Consider the following 20,010-nt stretch of genomic DNA (forward strand, 5'->3'; position numbering starts at 1 on the left):
CTTTTGTGCCAGCACAAATGCTTGTGTCGTCTCTTAATAAACTAGACCCCAAATCTCCTCTGGGTTAATGTTAACCTTCCTCATACATTAGTTTTATTTGGCTTAGTTCTACAAGGCTGTTTCTCAAACAAATACATGACAAAAGACCAGAAAGAGGACAACTACTGCTTTGGACTGCAACACTAACTTAAAACATGTATTGAAAACAGAGCTTAGCAAATCGGGGATGATATAGAGAAGGACAACAGGAGTTAGAACCTTTACTACAGTACCCATGAATTTCCTTAGTGATTTTATTTTTTAATAAAACCTTTTATAACACTGAATAACTGCAATCATCCCTACACAATTAAACAAACAAACAAAATATTTAAGATTCACATTTTTACAAGGTGAGGAAAAGAATGATCTTAGCCAAAGTCAACTCAAACTTAAAAGAAAAGCTTGGGGCATAACTCCTCTACCAGAACCTAGTCAAGATACTGCACAAACAAGATGCCTATTGGAAACTCTCCAACATAAGGGTATCAAGACTCCTAATATAAGTCACATTAAAGGCAGACTTCTGCAGTAGTATATCCGAGCATTTTTTTGTCACAAATCACTGGACTGGGGGGTTGCAAGGAAGACTTCTGATATATGATATATTTGGTATTTTTTCTTTAACGTCTGTGTTGAATATGTATTCAGAGATGAACTAGATCAAGTTCTAACTAAGCTTTCAAAGTAGAAAAGCAGTTTATAGTTTAGGACAGCACAGATTTTTCTGTATCAACCTACACAATTCCCGTACTGTAAAATTCAATTAATTGAATTATTAATTTAATTCTTAATTTCCAGGAAGTTAAGGAAAATGCTAACACTTGTACACTTCTACATTAATAACATGTAATAAGTATGACATAATTTCCTTAGTAATTCCACCCATGCTTAAAAATTAATCTTTGAAACTAAGCAAAAGAGCAAAGAATTTCCAACCAAAACCAGAACTCCAATCTTGTAAAAGCTTTTTTTCAACCAAAAACATATACAAGTAATTATGTCAACAAAATATTAAAAAGAGAAGAAATGGTGCATTTTGCTTTTTGAAATCTGGGACAGTCTGCTATCAACAGATTTCAAAAAGAACTTTAAATTATAAGAAGAAACAGAATGTTCAAGCATATGGAGAACACGATATCCTCTGTAATACAGATTAAAACACCTTAAAAAAGCAAACAAACATTCATTTGACATTTGAATAGAGGTAAGGGCTTTTGACCACCTCAGATAAGCACTTAAGGGAAGACTCTTTAACAAGCTGTTACTGAAATGTTTTGCTGGAATGATGATGAAAAAACCATAATGGGTCACAGTATTGTAACTCCTGCGAACAAATTCTGGCTCATCAGCAATTCACAGGATTTCCTGCATCATCACAATACATCTACAACATATACAGAAGTTCATTTTGTTTTCTTACTAAAAATTTCTTCAAAATGTCTTTCTGGAGTGCTAGTATTTCAGTGTGTTATTCAAGGACACTGCCATCACAATACACGTGGCCATAGTTTGTCTTTCAAACTTATTACTTTTGACAGAACAGTTTACATCAATTTCCAAAGAGAGATAAAATAAAACATATTAATTTATTTTAAAAGTGTCTTATTTAATACAACACTTACCTGTGCAGTTTCTGTCATTTTCTGCTCAAAATCAGATTTAACTGTAGCATATTTCTCCACATACAGTTTATAGGTATCTGTAGCTTTTTTCGATTTAACTGCTGCCTGTGGATCAGTACAAAAAGTGTTAATTCGATCATATCTAAGGCTTTTAAAGCCGCTATTGAGAGAAAGCATAGGATGATGTATAAAAAAGATTCAGGGGCATATCAAAACAGTAAAGTGTCATAACAAAATTTTACCAACAAATAACTTCGATTCAAATTGTTCGAGATTTCTGCATAAAATCATTATGCTGCTTAGCATAGGTCACGTATAAAAGGTAACAAAGCAACTACCTCATTTAAATTCCTTCCTCTTATCATCAATGACTAATTTATAATACGGTTGTTTTGAGATCAACATTTTAAAGCATGTGTTGCTGAAATTAAGCTATTTCACTTATACATAAAATATTTAGATATGCAACAACAACAACAAAAAAACACGAAAAAAGCAGGGTTGAAATTCAGAGTAAACAGTTCTTAGTGCAATTCTGAAAGAGTCAATTGTAAAAAAAAAAAAAACAAAAAACAAGAAGGCACTTGTTAGAAGTGAAAAGAAAAAAATAAGGAATGTGGAAAAAATAATGAAAACTGAGTAAGAAGATATTTGAAAGTGAAGTTAATGCAGAACAAAGTGATGGACAGATTCATGCAGCTCAGGTTTGTTTCTAATAATACTTTTTAGCATTATAATGATTTTTTTTCATTATTTGTTTACAATACACCAAAGTTTTCTTTCTGTGGACTTGATATTCTTAAAAGATAAAAAGAAATATAGGAGAATCTCAAGATGACATGGAAAAAAATTGAACGAAGTAACTATTTTTGGTAGGGAAGTTATTTTCAAATTTTACAGCATGACAGGAGATTAAGTTTTTTGAACTTTGATATTTTTGCTATATCCAAGTAAATAAATAAATAAATAAATGTTATTTCTCATCAGCTTTTTTTTCTGCCAAAGAAGTTCAAAATACCTACTTTATCTGAATGAAATTTCCCACCAGTTGTAACAATTCAGAAATAGTCAGTCAGTGACATGAGTAAAGATAGAATGTTTACTATTCTAGTTCTGAAGAGCTTTCCTTTCCTCTTTCAAAGGGATTTTATCAGTCCCAGATTAAAGACAGCAACTACTACTCACTTGCGGTAGTTGTAAAGCTGACCACTATCTATAACGTTCAAATCAATTAATACAGAGATGCCCTCTGGAAGGAGATAATTCTATTCTTCCTCTTCCAAGAAAAAATAACCCAAAATCATGAGTAGCAATATACCATTAGCACTTGTTTATCGGGGGAACATCAAACGGGACTTCAAAGGATGAGGAATTGAAGGTGCAGTTCAATTTATCAACTTACTGAGAAAGCTTAAGCAGACCTTGCTCTTGTAGTACTCCAAACCCAGCACAACAGAGCATGAGAATACTTTACTGTACAAAGAATATGGATCCTTCAGGCATTAAGGATAGCATGACAGGATGTATCAGACTGACCTACAACTTGCCCTGAATTTTGCTTCATGATTCTTTCTCCTGCATATTCACATAGGGAATTCCCAAGAAGAAAACTGTCCTATCTTGTTTCCCAAATATGCTTTACTTTATTGAAAGTACAAGATGCTCTATAAACACCTGGTTTTAAAAATAATTATGATTGCTTTGAAATGAGAGGATTCTGAACTCGATCATTTGAAACAAAAGGAAATGCCAAATTAAAAGACTTCAAAAATAAGTTTATTTTGTGAAGGATTATGTAACCGAACCCTGCATGTATGGGATTTTGATATAAACAAAATGTTCTCTGCCTCTTGTCATCATGTTTAACTACGAGCAGAATCATGAGTGTTGTCTGCTGTATACAGAAAACAAACAGCAAGACAGACAATGATGGAACATGAACATTGCATGATTAGCTACTAATCTCTTCTGAAAACAGGATGTGTCTATTCTCAGGTACAGCAATTGCTAGAGCTCTACTTAGCAGTTTTACAGTAACTGAAATAATAAAGATTAGTCAAGAGTTTTTTTGTCAAGTCACTATAAATACAGAAGTTACCATGTCAGAGAAAAACAGGAAGTTATTACACAAGCTAACACTATCTATCAGCTGCAATTAAAATTGAAAGCTTTCATGCCTCCTCAGATTCTTTGATAAAGTATCTCTCGAAATACTAAACTTAATGATAAGCTCTTAGCATACTGGCACAGATCCTGTGTCTTGTGATACAGTAGGTATTGTGTGATTTTTAGAAAAACACCTTTGATGTTCCGCTAAACATAACAAAATTACTCTCTGCCAAAAGAAAAATATACGAAAACAATCTGCATCATGATTCTAACAGTACAAGTGTAAATTTTAATAAAGACATGATGGAAGGGATGTGATAGTCACAGTTACTAGCTCCCACCAGAAACATTTTTGAAGTACTAGCTGAGTATCAACCATGCTGCTCTATTGTTTGGACAAAATTATCTAAGGAAAGATGCATAAAAAATCAGAAAATGGCCCTCGTCCTGCAGTGTTTCCTCTCTTTCTTCTGCAGTGACAGAACTATTGGTAAAACTGATTTTTTTTTGTTTCTTTCTGACCAGAGGAGGGATTATGGATTATATCTTAAAAGTAAGCCTTCCATCAAGTCAACTTTTCTTACTGAAAAGTTTTGAACTACTTTCAGAAGTTCAGAAAAATAAATGTATTTTGAATATACTGGCAAGAAAACATATGCTGTTCCATATATTTTTGATTCATATCTAGAATCCAACACAGATTGCTATTTGAAATACAAATCAGGGGAAAATAGATTTAAATTAATAATAATCAGAATATTGTCAACAGGATCACCGTTGTCATCAATGAACCAACCCTATCTGCTCCACCAAGATTACAGAAAAAAGGTACTATGACCACTTTAACACGAACAGACCAGATAACCGCAAAAGAAATAGGCAGAGAGAAAGTATAGAGACAGGGAAACATAACCACTTCCCTCTACTTTGTTTCCTGAAATCAAGAGAAAGTTTCAGTTTTCCCAGCAGGTTGATGTAGGTGATCCTTCCCCTCTACTCAGCCCTGGTGAGGCCACACCTATAGCACTATGTCCAGTGCTGGATTCTCCAACTGCTAGATAGACACAGGTACACTGGAGAGAATGCAGCAAAGGCCCACAGAGATGAAGGGATTAAAGCACCTCCCCTATTACGAAAGGCTGAGAGTGCTGGGTCTGTTCAGCCTGAAGAAAAGGAAGCATAGGGTGATCTTATCTATCCATGCCTACAAATATCTGAAGAGAAGATGCGGAGGACAGGGCCAGGCTTTTTTTGGTGCAGCCCAGTGGCAGGACAAAAGACCATGCGCACAAACTGAAAGACGGGAGGTTCTATCTGAACATCAGGAAACACTGCTTTATTATGCACTGGCACAGGTTGTCCAGAGAGGTTGTGGAGTCGCCCTCCTTGGAGATCATCAAAAGCCACTTGGACACGGACCTAGGGTCCTGGCTGTGTCTCTGAGCAGAGGTCTAGTGGTCCAGATAGTCTCCAGAGGTCCCTTCCAGCCTCAGCCACTTAATGATTCTGTGAATGGATCAAACTCTCCCATGACCCAAGGACAGTACTAAATACAGCATCAAGACACTCATCCCTAGGGATTTTGATCCATGTAATTGGAAGCTCCTAAATTAGCTTTGAAAGTAATGTTAGCTTGTTTTTCTTTTCAATGGAACAGACTTCAAATACTCTGACGATTAACTACTTTGTCTCAGTTGAAAGGACAATGTAAAAAACTTCCTACTCCTTAATTCAAAAAAGAGGGCATTGAGTGTTTGAATATTTACATAAGAAAATGCATCAAAAATGTAGTAGGTGCTGAAACAATTATATGAAATCTCAGTAAAACCCAATAAACTAAATTACCTTATGAGGCAGTAATACAGTGTAATTAGAACTGCGGTGCAGTTAGAGAGGACAGATAAGGAAGTAAGTGTAAACAAAACCTAGCATTCAAAGGATCATGTACATTATAAAATAGCTATGGTTTACCGCTTTTAGCCCTTTCTAAGCATTTCACTAATACAATGTGAATGTGTTACACCTTGACAACCCAATTAATTTTAAGATGTCACAGAATTACCTTATCGATTTCTCTTGGTGTTGCTCCTTCCTTTTTCAAACGTTCTTGTTCAAGACATTTTGCATTGTAGTTTTCCTTGGACTTCTGTAAGGCCTGAGTGATACTTTGAATGCTTTGCATTGCTTCCAATGTTCCTGAAACTTCTTCTTTAGTCTGCCAAATATCACATAGTCATCAAAATCCAACCTTCTGAACTTTAATATTAACAAGTCACTGGACACACATAAGAAAAAAAATAACCTTTTTATAAGCTTTAATTTGTTCATCTCCATACTTGTGAACTTCTTTTATTAGCTCTTGTAATCTCCGCACAAGATCCAAGTGGCAGCTTGCTAGTTTTTCTGTTGAGGTTTTGAAAACATCCCAAACTGGTGCAAATGTTCTGGATTGAAGGGGGAAAAAAAAAAAAAAAAAAAAAAAGTAATGTTCATCTGGATTTTTTTCCTTTCAATTAGCTAACTTTTTTTAAATAGTGCTAATGTATCAATGTTTACAGAAGTTAAGCTGTGCTCCTAAACTGAAGCAAACATACAAAACCCCACCAACTGCTATGTTATAAATAACTTTATTATATCTTTCAAATGTACTATATGCTAACTTTTCAGTTTTTGCTGTTTTAGAATCAACACAGGTAAAATATAAAAGTTTACTCAATCCACTCAATCTTCTCTGTCATCAACACATGAGAACGACAAGGATATTCCTACAGATGATGCAAGAATAGCTCAAAAATTTAACATAAGAATTTTTATGTGCATACTGTAATAGGGCTAAATCTACTGATAAAAGCTCTCTGTATTTCTGTTTTCTGAAGTGTTAACTCTATCCTCAGAGATGTTAAGAATGTGACTTTTCAATAGATTCATTCTGTAATTTCATTATTTTTTTTTTTTTGAGGTAGGTATTAAAAAATGGAATGATTTTTTTTTTGTTAGAAAGATTATGCCTACAGCTCAGACTTCTTACATGATGCTAAAGGCCTTTATATTATTTGCAGTAACCACAGCTAGAAACAGAAATAAATTCACTGCCACATTTGTAGACAATATGTTCTCTACTCAGAACGATTAGGTTTGAGAGCATTTAATAGCAAGTCATACTATTTTGTCTGAAAATAACTCAATCTGAAATACAGAGGAACAAACAGCCCTCCTCATGTTTGGTTGTGTTGTTGTGTGGCTGTTTTTTTTAATATCTAAATAAAGAACTATACGGTCTTTTATTTTTGTCTTATCTGCATATTTTGTATGGTTGCATACTAGCTGAAGGACTAACAATCATTTTTAAAGGTGGCAAAGTTATGCTACTTTCAAGATCGCCAATAAAATATTCAGGAGCAAACTGGCTTCTTAACATGTATGTAGTTAATTTTTTCTCTCTTGTGCACACTTACTTACCCAAGTTGTGTGTAATTGCTCGCTGATTTAGCTAGTTTTGTCATTGACCTTGAATATGCTTCCTCTATTGTAGCCCTGTCAAAGAAAGCAACCAAAAACACATTTGAAATTTTGAAGATACTTAAAGACAGATAAACATGAATTCTAAAAATGCAAAGTACAGGACTGTTTCTTCAGATGAAAATTGTTCCATTTTAATGATCCCTCAAAAACTATATGCGAAACCAAAGAAATATTAAAAAAAAAAAAAAAAAATCTAAGTACATTGTGACAGAATGTTGAAGGGAACGGGAGAAAGTAAAACTGAAGGACTCAAGACTCGCAAAAGGCAGCACCCTCCTTCCTTTATTCTCTGCTTTTTCCTGTCTTTAGTAACAGTTAGAACAAAGTGACACGATCACCCATCTAACACTAGCTCAACACCTGAGATTTACAGAGCAGCACGATCGAATAAATTTGTAATAAAACATTAAACAAACTGAATGCTTACTGAGTGATCGTATTTGTTCACCATAAATATAATGAGGTCTTGTGTAGCCTTTCTAGTTTTTTTCACTGTTTTAAATTCCATGCATAGTGACATTTGAGTCTGACAAATAGTGAAGTGACATGCAGCAAAATGTATTGTGTTCTACTGTTTATACTTATTTTTTTAAAGAAGAATCTCTCAAAAGCCAAGGGATTCAAAATCCAAGGGTCACCATTAATTCCTCTCAGGAGGAACTCTGAGAGCCTTTGTTGGGGCAGCTGTCATTGAATAGCTATCGTGCGCGATGTATCATAGCAGTGACTCTTTCAAGTCTTTCCCACATCAATCTTCCTATTGCTAAGGTTAAGGTGCACACTGTTTTCATTTTTGACCCTAAGTCAATACTCAGTTCTTATGAAAATATGAAATGACGTAGTAATAGTCACCTGAAAGTCTGATAGATGTATTTAAGCCTACTAAACTTTAAAAATATCAAGCTACTCAGCTGGACAATCAACTAGGAGACGGCGATTAAAACGTAAAATGCAGCAACTCAACTGCATTTTAAAACTCACCTACAAACAACTACAAATTTATTCACCACAATAAATTAAATAACTTTCTTCTCCTTCCTCACATGTAAGTATTCTTGATGATCGGAAAAAGGTTTTAAGTTTTCAAGGCTGGGAAAGCTTACTCACTGCAAAAAGTACATATACTGATGTTTCTTTAATTATCATGTTGAACAATGTGCTTTGATAAATCATCAACAGCTTCTATCATTTTTTTTCTAGATTTAATAGCTCCACACTTAAAAACAAACAAACAAACAAGCAAACAAAAAGAAACATGCTTTTTGACCAAAATCCACAGCTCTTTTCTTCGGAACAATTTACAGAATACTTTAATGAACTATCTTCACAACTCTGAAGTTATGAAACTTGCTACACATTTTATCAGCATACAACAGTTACAAACAATAAAAACCAAAAGATGCTGCTGACTGGCTGGGCACATTTATCTGCGCTTGTTGTATCAACTGACTTCCCAGAGCACTGTGAAGTCTCTACTATACTATAAATGCCTGGTTAAATTAGATTTTACTTATGTGAAAATGTCTTAGGTCGGGATCTATTAAACATTTAAACTGGAATACATGCATTGCCAGTTTCTCCTGATCAAGGAGTTCCTTTTTAGGCCATTTATAGACAACTGGTGCAGAAAAAGGTTTGAAAGACTTCTAGGGAAAAGCCAACACAATACCTATTCAGTTCCTAGTTGAGAACAGTTTATTATATATACTCATTTTAGGTGTTAGATCCATACAAACACAACACGCAGTTGACCTACAAAATCTTCCCAGTATGCAAAGTCTGTATTTCTAAATAAGAAAAGAAAGAAACGTGGGTTAAACCAATCTTTATACATTTTTACTCCTTTAAAAACAGCATGTCTATGCACTTTATCGTGAATAGAGCTAAGACACATATCTTTCAGAAGAAAGACACCCGACCAAAGATTTAATGGTGCTGAGCAGAGTGCTCTCCCACATACTCATTCTTCCAGGAAACACATTTCTGAATGTCCTCAAAGGCAGTAACTACTAACTAAGCAACTCTGCTATTCAGAGCAGTATCATATCCAGAAAAAAAGGTAGTAAAGAGCCATCCAAAGGTCTAACTGTCCCTCAGTCCTGTAAGAACTTTACTATTAGCAAGTACTCCAAAAGAAAAATGAAACAGTGAAACACTGTTGAAAACTGAATTGCAATTCACTTGGTAAATCAACAAAGGAAAATTATCTCTTTCTAATAAGCTTAGAAAGTTGCATATAGAATGGAAACTCGAGTGCCCACAAGGATGAGCTGCTACAGGCAGCAGTCTGGAGGTCAGACAGACCATGGTAGTTTCAAGTGTCCCACCAAATCCAGGACCCAGACAAGGGGAAAACCTTTTGCTTCTTCCAGGAATATCCAGTTTTAACAGCATACATAGTAAAAATACACTGTGTTCTTTCAAATGAACACATTACAAACATAGATACAATGATTAAGTGCTCTAACTTTTTAAAGTATTATCAGTAACTCATGATCTGTCTCCTCTACCTATCCAGCAATTTTCTCTCTGGTGTTTCCACATTTGAATAAAACTACTCGCTACGTTCAAAAGGAACCCAAAGGCAGAAAATGTGAACATATGCAGGTTTGTTTTTCAGAGACAACAACCCAGAAAACAGTACAGCCCAGGTACAAGTAGGGCATAAAAACACAAAATGTTGGAGGCACTTAATGAATCTTGCTCGTCCACTTCCATATTGCCAGCAGAAAGGAGCAATGCAAAATAATATTCTATTCTATGTTCATCTGTGCAGAGGAAGGAGGGGAACAGCTAACTGTGGACAACATCTCTTAATTACTTTGCAATAAACAAAGATACAGAACAGAATGAAGTCAAGATAAGCAGTTCTGAAATAAAATACCACTTTTGGTGGTTTAAGTCAACATGAAAAACATTTAATATTTTCGATTAAAGATGACGTAAATATCAGCTTCAGAAGCCTTGAACATTTCATACTAAACACCAACAGTGTGATATCCCTCCAAAGCAGGATTTCACTGGAACCCTGTCTTGTTTCATAATGTGTTTTCTGGAATCAGAGACTCTTGAAACATAAAATTCCCTGGTTTGCATACACCTTCAGAGACGAGCCTGCCTACATGTATCACACTGGGACTCTGCAATTCACCTACTTAGTGGAAAGATTCTTGTCATTTTCTCCACTCCAATTCACCTTGCAACTATACAAATGTCAGTGTCACTGAGTACCTGCCAGAACCACAGTGGTTACATTTTGCTGAGGTCATTGCAGGCCACAACAGAAATTCTGATGAAAATTTTCAGAAAACAAAGGCTGCTTTTTGGATGGATTTTACTGCAAGAAACCTTCACTGAAAGAGGTTCTCAAGTTAGTCTTTTATGAGTTTTTTCCATCTGTCAGGTGGTGTCATTAACTGAATATGACAAAATTCTGAACCAGACATATAATTAATTTCATCTAGAATACAAATTCTTGCATTCCAAGTAGCAGCAATTGTCTTCTTCCATAAAGAAGAGTGAAAACAGCAGTAAGTCAACTGTTACGGAAGTTGTCATACCTGCAGATTTCATTTCTCTCCATTCTATCCCATAAAGAACCTGGCTTATTTTCCACGTATTATTTTCTTATCCCAATATACCACTCCCTTTTCTTTTAAGAACTTGATCTCTCAACATCTTAATCTGAAAGGACAACTTTTAAAGATCATAATTGCAGTTGCTACTACCCTAACTCTACAGCTATGGTCAAAAATTTTGGAAGACTGATAATTTGTACTTGTTAAATTATTGCTTTTCTTCCAACCATGATGAAAATTGTGATTAATTTAAATAAACTGATGGACCCCTAAAGTGATACTCCAGATTTTTGCCTATTTTTTTTCTTCTCCAAATCAAACCTGAAAAACTGGTAGCTTATTAATTAATGCTTAAGAGTCACTATCTGGTTCTAAGTGAACGGAATAAGCCTAGATATTCTTGTAGGATATGAGAGATCTTGAAACACTCGTTGATGTTTACATATTTAGCATGTCACTGCAACACATGGCAAACTGAAACAAAGGCCAAAAATAGTACATTAAAGACACAGAATCAACAAAGACGAATACTTACCTTTCCCTAATAAAGTCTGCTAATTCTTTTGTTGACAAATGTCCATGCTTCATGTTGTGATAGAGAACGTCAAAGCCATTGTTTCTTTCCCCCTAAGGATTAATAAAAAGACAGAAAAACCATGAAACACAATGTGCTAAAGCAATTACAGAACAAAGTATAGAACCTATAAAATTTAATAACTGCTCAAGTTTCATGAACTGAATGATTTCTAATGGTTCAGCTTTTAGTAACTGCTGTTAGTTCTCTTAATGTAAAACGAACTAAAATCACCCTCAGCAGCCTCTACTATGATTCTACCGACAACTCCTCCTTTCCATATGTTTAGGCTACATTCAAAGCCATTTCCTTTTTCAACTTCTACAGTTCTTGCATGCTTTTGCTTCATATCTTAGTGAATACATACTTAATACTGAACACCCTCTTCATTCTCTCCTAACTTTCATTATTTCCCATGAACTAAAATTCAGGCTTTGAGATCACTGGACTTCCTACCAGTCTAGTTCTTCACAGATCATGAGTCTTTTTTGTTTGGTTGGTTGATTGGTTGTTGTTGCTTGTTTGTTTGTAAAATCAGTAAAAATCGCTAATCTCTTTTTTCCCTTTGTAATTTCCCTCTGTCTATTCTTAAATCTAGTTTTAAAATTTAAAATGTTTTTCGATCACTACAACATATCTCACCCTTAAAATTAAGACACTGTCCTAAACACTGATTAAGAAAGTGAGCCAGCTTATCGCCTTTGGCACTACAGTGAACTTCCTGTGGACAGGAGAAAGCAACAATAGGAATTAAAAGAAGGCGAGGCTAGGCATGGTACAATAGCACTGCTACTCCTAGAGTTTTCCTGTGAAGCTGTCCATGCCCCTCCTCCCTTCCAAAAGCTTCAGATCCACATCTCTGCTGCTGCTCAAGACACAGAAGCGAGCGGCAGCAGCCACGGGTGGGTGGCTGGAGGAAGCTCGCAGCGCCGCAGTAGCAGGCCCCCGGAGCACGCATCAGTCTGAGCACTAATGCAGCAAGCTCCCTTGAAGGACACCATGTAGACACAAATACATTTCTTTACAATGAACAGGCGAGTGAATGGCAATTTCATTCAGATTACTAGTCGGGATTTTTTTGCTTTAGTTCTTCTGGGCACTGGGAAAAACTAGCCAAAAAGAAATCTGCAATCAAACAAGAAACACTGATAAAATGACTGCAAGCCAGCAAATTAGTTTTGAGGAAGCCATATAGCTGCAAACACAAGTAGCAAACAGTTGCACTCCTACTTATTTCTCCTTGCAGTTTGAAGCTCAGGATCATTTTGATGACAGGTGCACTAACAGGCACCTTATTATCTTCATGTAGTTACTCAGTATAAACCCCGATGAATGCCACCACATTATAAAACACCATAGTAACTCTGTAATTGAGGAGGTACTGATATTTTCAATTAGTATACAAAAACAAACTCTATTTTAACAGTTGTTGTCATGCCCCAGTCCGGAGGTTTCACAAACAAGCATTAAGCACGTCTTCTAGAAAAAAATAAAACATTTCTCCTTTATCGTGTGTTCTTTCCTTGCTTTATTGTAATGCGTTTCTCCTACCTGAACCAACTCACTGGTCAAAATGTGCTGAATACACACTGCTTGCTGTAAGTGTGACTGTTCCTAACAGGGTAACTTTTAATCTTTCCTACACTGGAGGCTCCATAGATTTCCTGCCAGTTTAGAAACACAGGAAGGGTAGCATAGCCATGACCCTACTTCTGGCTGCAGCCTTCCTGAGTGCTGACAGTCTATCAGAAACGTAACTCTGCAAATCCTTGCAGAACTGAAGGATCCAGACCAACCAATTTTCATCACCATCTTGTTCCCTAATTGTAAGTGTAGTTTAACGTAAGGAACTTAGTTTTCCACTTAAATGAAGTCTTCTAATCAGTTCTTGTCTTGTTCCTAACGTCTTGTTGAACAGCAGACAGAACAACAGAGAAACAGAACAGTTAGTTTCATAAATGAAAGCAGCTCTCTGAATGCCACATATTTTATATATGGTAGGTAGTTATCCAAGGCTAAGGGAGAAGTCTATTCAAGATTAAATGAAGCAGCAAGACCAAAGCAGGCACTGTGACCTAGTCCCATGCAGTTTAAATCTGGTGCAGCCAGAAGATGTTTTCACTTGCAAATACAACACCAAGTGCAGCCTATCTTACCAGTATCAGGCTCCTCCTAAAAGCACTAACATCTAGACTTTGAAACTGCTTGATTATTTACAAGTTACATAATCAAGAGTTCTGATAATTAACCTGAGGACAATTCTCTAAACTACATTATCTTCTACTCATGCCTGGGGAGACATTTGTGTACCTATGTTAAATAAAGCATGATATCTCAGTGCAGAGAGCAGGTGTTTTTCTGCTTAAGAAAAGCTATATTGCCTACCCATAACCACTCCATTTTTAAGAAGGGTAGCTCTAATACTCACATACAGAGCATCACAGTTAAGGCTCTGCATTTAGGATACAGATGTATGCTGAAGCTAAGAGAAAAAAATGTAGTTCAATTTACAAAAATACAAGTATTTGCCCCCAACATGCGTATATACCATCGACACTGTTAATTTCTGTGTTTCTGTGTTGTTTTTTTTCCTTAACAACCTCCACAGATGTGGCATCAAACATGGGAACTGCAGGTATGGCCAATTATTCTTCATTATGATTTTTATGTGCTCCTTCCTGATGCCAACAGTGATTGCTGGGATCACTGAAAGCCCAATACGAACTGTCTTAAAAATAAATAAATGCAGCAGGCAGTAAAAGGAACTGGTGAGACCTTCCACTCCTGCTCAGAGGCAATTACCATCCCCTCCCATAACAGACTGCCCGTGAAGTCAGATGCACATCCCTCTACTAGCAGCATCTTGGGAGAAATACCAGGTTGTATGCAACCCACTACCAGATCAGTCTGTAAAACTATTCTGAATGTCATTCCAGGGTTAAAATACCATCTGTTGAGGATGAGCCCATTACATTACACTTAAGCTTATTAGCAGTTTTTCCTTTTTCCCTAGAGATAACAGAACTCTCTCTTCAGAAGCTGGGATTCTTGTGGAGGTTTCCCATTTTACACCACCACAAGAGAGAGCTCTTTCTCAGATACGACATAAATGTCTCCTGACAGCAAGCCATCAGAAAACGTAAGACTTAAAATTCAAGCAAGCACCTCACCTAAGCCCACAATAAAGAATACGGACTAACTTCATACACAAAATAAACAACACTCCCAGAAAGAGAGGGTAGACAGTCATTCCACTTCCCTCCATGGAGAACTATCTGCAATGGTTTTCTCATGGAAATGAAAATAACCCTGTCAGCAACGGAGAAGTCAGAATTCAGCATTTCCATGACTTGTACATAACAGGAAACAGACTACACGAACTCCGTTTTACTAAGCTACTTAACAGACTTTGAAAAAAAAAAAAAAAAAAAAAGACTAAGTTAGTTTGCTACACATAGAGATAATTCCAAATCTAAATCTACATTTTGTAAAATAACCAGAAATTTTTGGGCCATCTCTAGCACTGTTTATTTCCTATGTTTCCAATCAACTTGTCTAAGCACAAGTTCTGTCTGCTTTGGACTAAAACTGTTCAACATTAACGTGTACTAGTATAAAAAGCTAATACTCTGTTAAAGTACACTCCTTTTCCCTAATGTAAACAAATGCTTCCCAACTATTGACGTGATTATAAAGTTTCCGTGATTGGTCAGGTATTTACTACTGGTTTGGCCAGTGTGAGAAGCAAGAAGAGGACAGCTGCAAATGCTGCTTTCACTGCAAAACTCAGTGGACAAGTCAACAAAAGGCACATGCAGTAGTTTTTGATTTTGGTCAGACTTTAGAAGCTTGATGAGAGATTCAGCCAAAGTTTAACTTTTTCCAACTAAGTTTGGCAAGTAAAGAAACATTTGACAATAAGTGAATTACCATCCTTTTAGCCTATGCTTTTGTACCACATGTGAGTAGTGGCTGAGTATGCATGATAATCCTTCAACCCCCTGTTCAAACTTTTACACATGATCGCAATATCGCATTACACTGAAGGAATAGAACAGAATAAGAAAGCTATACTTTTGACTTTAATTCATTAATTTAATCATAATCTGTTGACTTCCCTTTTTATTTTTTTAATAGTCTATCTAGCCTGCAGCTTATTCTCCAGGAAACAGGCATATATTCAAACCGCAACATTTAAAAGTGCTTCTTCAACTTAAAGACGGGTTTTCTTTTTAGCCCTAAGAATTTTAGGTCTCTAATCTACTTCAAATTGTCTAAAAATGAAAACCGGATAATCTCCAAATTAAGTTAAGCCTTACAACCATCTGTGGCAAACATGCAATATCAACAACACCTAACCAGAAAGAAATTCTCTTGCTAGATAAATACTAAATAGGAAAAGACTAGAAAATAATTAATATGGAAAACAGAGTCATTTGCTTCAGTTTTGGTGGTGAGAATAGGAAAGTTTGTATTCTTTGCCTCTTCTACGGGTCAGCTCTAGAGAAGCTGTCCTACAGCTACTTTTACGCTTAAAAGTACTGCCCATACTACTATCAGATGCAAATGTAAGAAAACCACACCCCTGAATGTAAGAGTATGCATATAAAACCCCTAGCAAGGATAAATCTTAACAATTTATAAGCCTTTTTGGAAGAAAAAATGTTTCTGTATCAAAGTCTCAGAGTTGCACTGATAGGCCAAATTAAAATTGTAGACATTCCCATAACTGAGCACAGGGAGAAGCACAACTCCCTCAACGGGGGTGAAATAAAGCATTAGCTGGAACTAGACGCAACTTTTACAACCTTTCAGCCATAAGATACAAGTTAAACAGGTTACAAAATACTTTATTTTAACAACTAATTTACATATTTTAGTGCATTGGAGACTGGCTGTTCATTCCCCTCACCCTAAAATGAAAAATTAACCAAAAAAACCTTGCTCTTCATCCACAAACTTAGATGTACACTGTCTGCTATGGCTTGTCCGTTTGTACTGTGGACTTCTTTTCGTGAACTCATAAGGAAGTATGACTTTAAAGAAATAAAGCTACAGAAGCCCAGCTAACCTCAGGTAAATTTAAATGAATTTTAGATGCTCTGATATACATTGTTGTGCTTTTGTTTAATCAGTTACTGCTTACTGCAGTTGCAAGTAAGTAATGTTTCCTGCATTCCACTAAGGCAACTGCTTAATCTAGTGGACATAGTCTACACGAAAATACTCCTCTGATGCATGTGATGGTGTTACACTTTTGAAAGCTGTAATTTTGGATCACTGAGTGTCTGAAAGAGCTACACAGAACTGAGTGCATGGAAACACCCAAAAAGTAGTCACCTGACGTTTAGACAGGCAAAGTATCTTCCTCTGTTCTGAAAGTTTTTAGAAGTTTGAACACAAAGCAACCTGGAAATTTAAATTTCATTCTTCCAGTTTCAGTAAATTAAATACAGATCAGCTCCATAGAAGCTCCAGGCATACAATGGAGGAAGGATGTTTTTTCCTCTACATCTAGGTAATAAAAAATATTTGGGGGACAAGAAGATGGAAAATTGCCAACTCATGCTAAACAAGTACATGAAGAGGGAGGGGACTGAACAAACATTGCACAACAGCTCTCCTGAAAACTGAGCATCCATCTGCATGCCAAGCTGAAGAGTTGTACTGCATAAACATATGAATGGGCCTCCAGATGGAAGCGCGACAAGTCTCGGTGTCAATCATAGCCCGTAAGTGCGTAAGAGAATATGTCTTAGATTTATTAGAGCAAGCCTCTTCACAAAGCTAAGATTACCAGCCCCGGATACAGCCAGCCCTTACATGTTGCAAAAGTCCCTGAGAAGAAAGGAACCTTCCTCGCAGCCCTTCTCAAAGGCTACATGTATCATAAGCAATTAAAAAGATAAAACAGAAAGAAATTGTCAAAGCTGACTTAAACGTGCATTTTTATGCCACAGAACTTCCCCAACGCTTAACACACGCACCACTGCAGAGACCAGCTTCAGCTATGCATAAAACTTCAATCAGTTTAATCAAATTAATCTAAAACAATTTACAGATGTATACCGACTGGCTTAGAAGTGGCTTATTTTGGTTGACTTGAAACAGTTTAATAGACTTACAATTAATGGGGGTATCGCTTGCACCAGGCAATTTAAAACCAAACTTATGTCAAAGCTTATGCAACACTTCCTAAGCATTGCTAGGAAAACAGTAAGTAATGATAATGAATGCTATTTTTTTCTACTGTACTGGCATGAGTGTATTCAAAGTGACAAAACCTAGTTATTTATAATGGAAATAACTTAGGAAAGTGTTCCCTTTAAATTACATCATTGTTTTGATATAGCACATACATAGCAGCGAGCACCCAAGTTTTATGACAACATCCTAATTAGGAGAGGGGAATGTTTGGCCATGTGACTTGAATGCCTGAAACTCAGTCATAAGAATCAAAGCCATTTATAGTCTGCATTACTCATTCATAATTTCTGATACCACAAACAAATGAAAAAAAAAAAACCAACAAACACACCAATAAATCACACACACACAAAAAACAAACCTATATGATACTGACTTTGAAAAGCTCAGGAGCACCACACTCTACCAGCATACCCCTACATTTTCCAAGTGACAGTACAGGCCTCTAAACTTCAACTTCGTGTCCTGAAAATAATCTTTAATGACCTCTTAGAAGCAGTCAACAAATGACAGGCCCAAAAATACCACAGAGAAAGTAATTTTTTCTCATGTTCCCTACCAAAAAAAAAAAAAAATAAATTCCAACTATCCAGTTTCTTTTAAAAGCAGTACAATGTGGAAGCCTAATAAGCTTCAAGGCTATTACAGTAAAGAAGCTAAAATTTGTTTCATCTACTGAAGAACACCAATAAGAACTTCTTAGAACACAGCAGCCTAAACAGTATGTAAGAAGCGCACATATATTCATGCCACCCCTCTTTACCAAATAAATCATGTAAAACCCTCAAGTTTCTTAGGCCTTTCCCTACCAATTATTGCAGGTTATGAAGCAGGGAGGGGGTCTTCCAAAGCACAAGACCCAGAGTTCCATTTCCAATGTGCCATTTCAGCTGTGAATCGATGGCAGCATGTACATAATGCAATTAAGTATTAATTATAATGTTTTGGATTTACTCCACATTAGCGCTTTAGGAAGTATAATTAACCCCATTCCATAGGTGACGAACAGGACAGAAAGGACGAACAGAAAAGTAGAATATTGTGCCCTGTGTTACCTAGAAGGCGATGGCAAAAGCAAGAAATAGACGACACTTCTTCCAAAGTTCAACGCAATACCATTTTTCTTTCAATTTACAGACCTATCTTTGTTTTTTTCAGTCATCACACTGTCAGCAAATTTCAACAGCAATCTTCTAATTTCCATCTCAGCCTTCTCCCCACATTTCTAAGCAGATATAGATGGTACCCTGAATCCTCCAAAGCCTTGTGGTAACAGTTCTGAACAATAACCCATTCTGAAAAGCCAGACAAGCCTCATCACTCAAAACGCAAAAACCTACGCTTTTTTTTGAGGACATACTTTCTGATGTTAAAAATTATACATATGTGTAGCCACTAGTTTTTCTAGAAAGATATTTGCCCACATCAGCAAGGAGGTGGCCATCCTCATCACTTTGTATTTTACTTTTACACAAAACAAAACTCTGTCCATGGTATTACAAAGGTTTCTCATAAAATTTTGCCAGTTTAAGACCCTGTATACTGTCATTGTCACCACTGCAAGATAAGTGAGAAGAACACGCTTCCTGTCCTACTCGACGTCATTTTTGGAGGCAGGAAAAAAATACCTGCGCCAACAGAAGAAAAACTCCTTTTCTTGGCACCCATTTCTAAACCCACGGTTGGAGTTTGGCCTGCGAGCTGTAAGACAGGGACTTTGCAGGGCACAAAGGGGGAGTGGGAAGTGTTGGGTAGACGTCCACTGCCTCATATTTGCTGGTAGCACTTTTGTAGGCACAGAGGGAAACAACATAGAAGAATGGCCCTCTATCTTCATCGATTTAACAAAATTACTGACTTACTACCGAAATTAGCCACAGATAAGCACGCAGCCAAAAGTTTAAAAAGTTAAAAGTTATAGTACTTAACGCAGTGAAATGGAAAAAAATATTTTATTTCAGTTGAGGTTGCTGGATAAAAGCTTGTATTTCAGTTTACTCGTAGGAGGAGATATCAGGTTTGAAAAGAAAATTTGACTTTTTACATTAACTTAAACATTTATTTATTTATTTTTAAAGATTAAAAGGTTTCGGGTGTTAGTTTAATATTCGTCTCCCATGGCAGAACTTCAGCCTCTCCACACACCATGCGAGGAGCAAACCTAGGCTCCTTTCACCCGATTTTACCGTTCTGTCGAAAAAAACAAACAAACAACAAAAAAAAGAGCCAAAGCGAAGGAGAAAGCAAGAAAGAAAGAAAAAAAAAAAAAAAAAAAAGGCAGCAGGGCTGCAGACAAAACACGAAACCAGGGCTTACGCCCTGGAGTACCAGCGCGTCGCATTTGGGAAAGCAGCCT

The 20,010-nt window shown here is 36.3% G+C and overlaps 1 protein-coding gene across 4 annotated transcripts in view; it reads right to left on the reverse strand.

The window, feature by feature from the left end:
• Positions 1–20,010, reverse strand: part of FCHO2 (FCH and mu domain containing endocytic adaptor 2) — an 89,531-nt gene that overhangs the window by 69,077 nt on the left and 444 nt on the right. For all 4 annotated transcript variants that reach the window (XM_032205384.1, XM_032205382.1, XM_032205383.1 and 1 more), the window contains exons 2-6: positions 11,409–11,500; positions 7,233–7,307; positions 6,076–6,217; positions 5,836–5,988; positions 1,665–1,769 (exon numbers count right to left, since the gene is read on the reverse strand). In XM_032205384.1, coding sequence (XP_032061275.1) covers positions 1,665–1,769; positions 5,836–5,988; positions 6,076–6,217; positions 7,233–7,307; positions 11,409–11,500 — 567 coding nt within the window. The remainder of the gene's footprint in view (positions 1–1,664; positions 1,770–5,835; positions 5,989–6,075; positions 6,218–7,232; positions 7,308–11,408; positions 11,501–20,010) is intronic.

Source organism: Aythya fuligula, chromosome Z, assembly GCF_009819795.1.
Source record: "Aythya fuligula isolate bAytFul2 chromosome Z, bAytFul2.pri, whole genome shotgun sequence".
NCBI lineage: Eukaryota > Metazoa > Chordata > Aves > Anseriformes > Anatidae > Aythya > Aythya fuligula.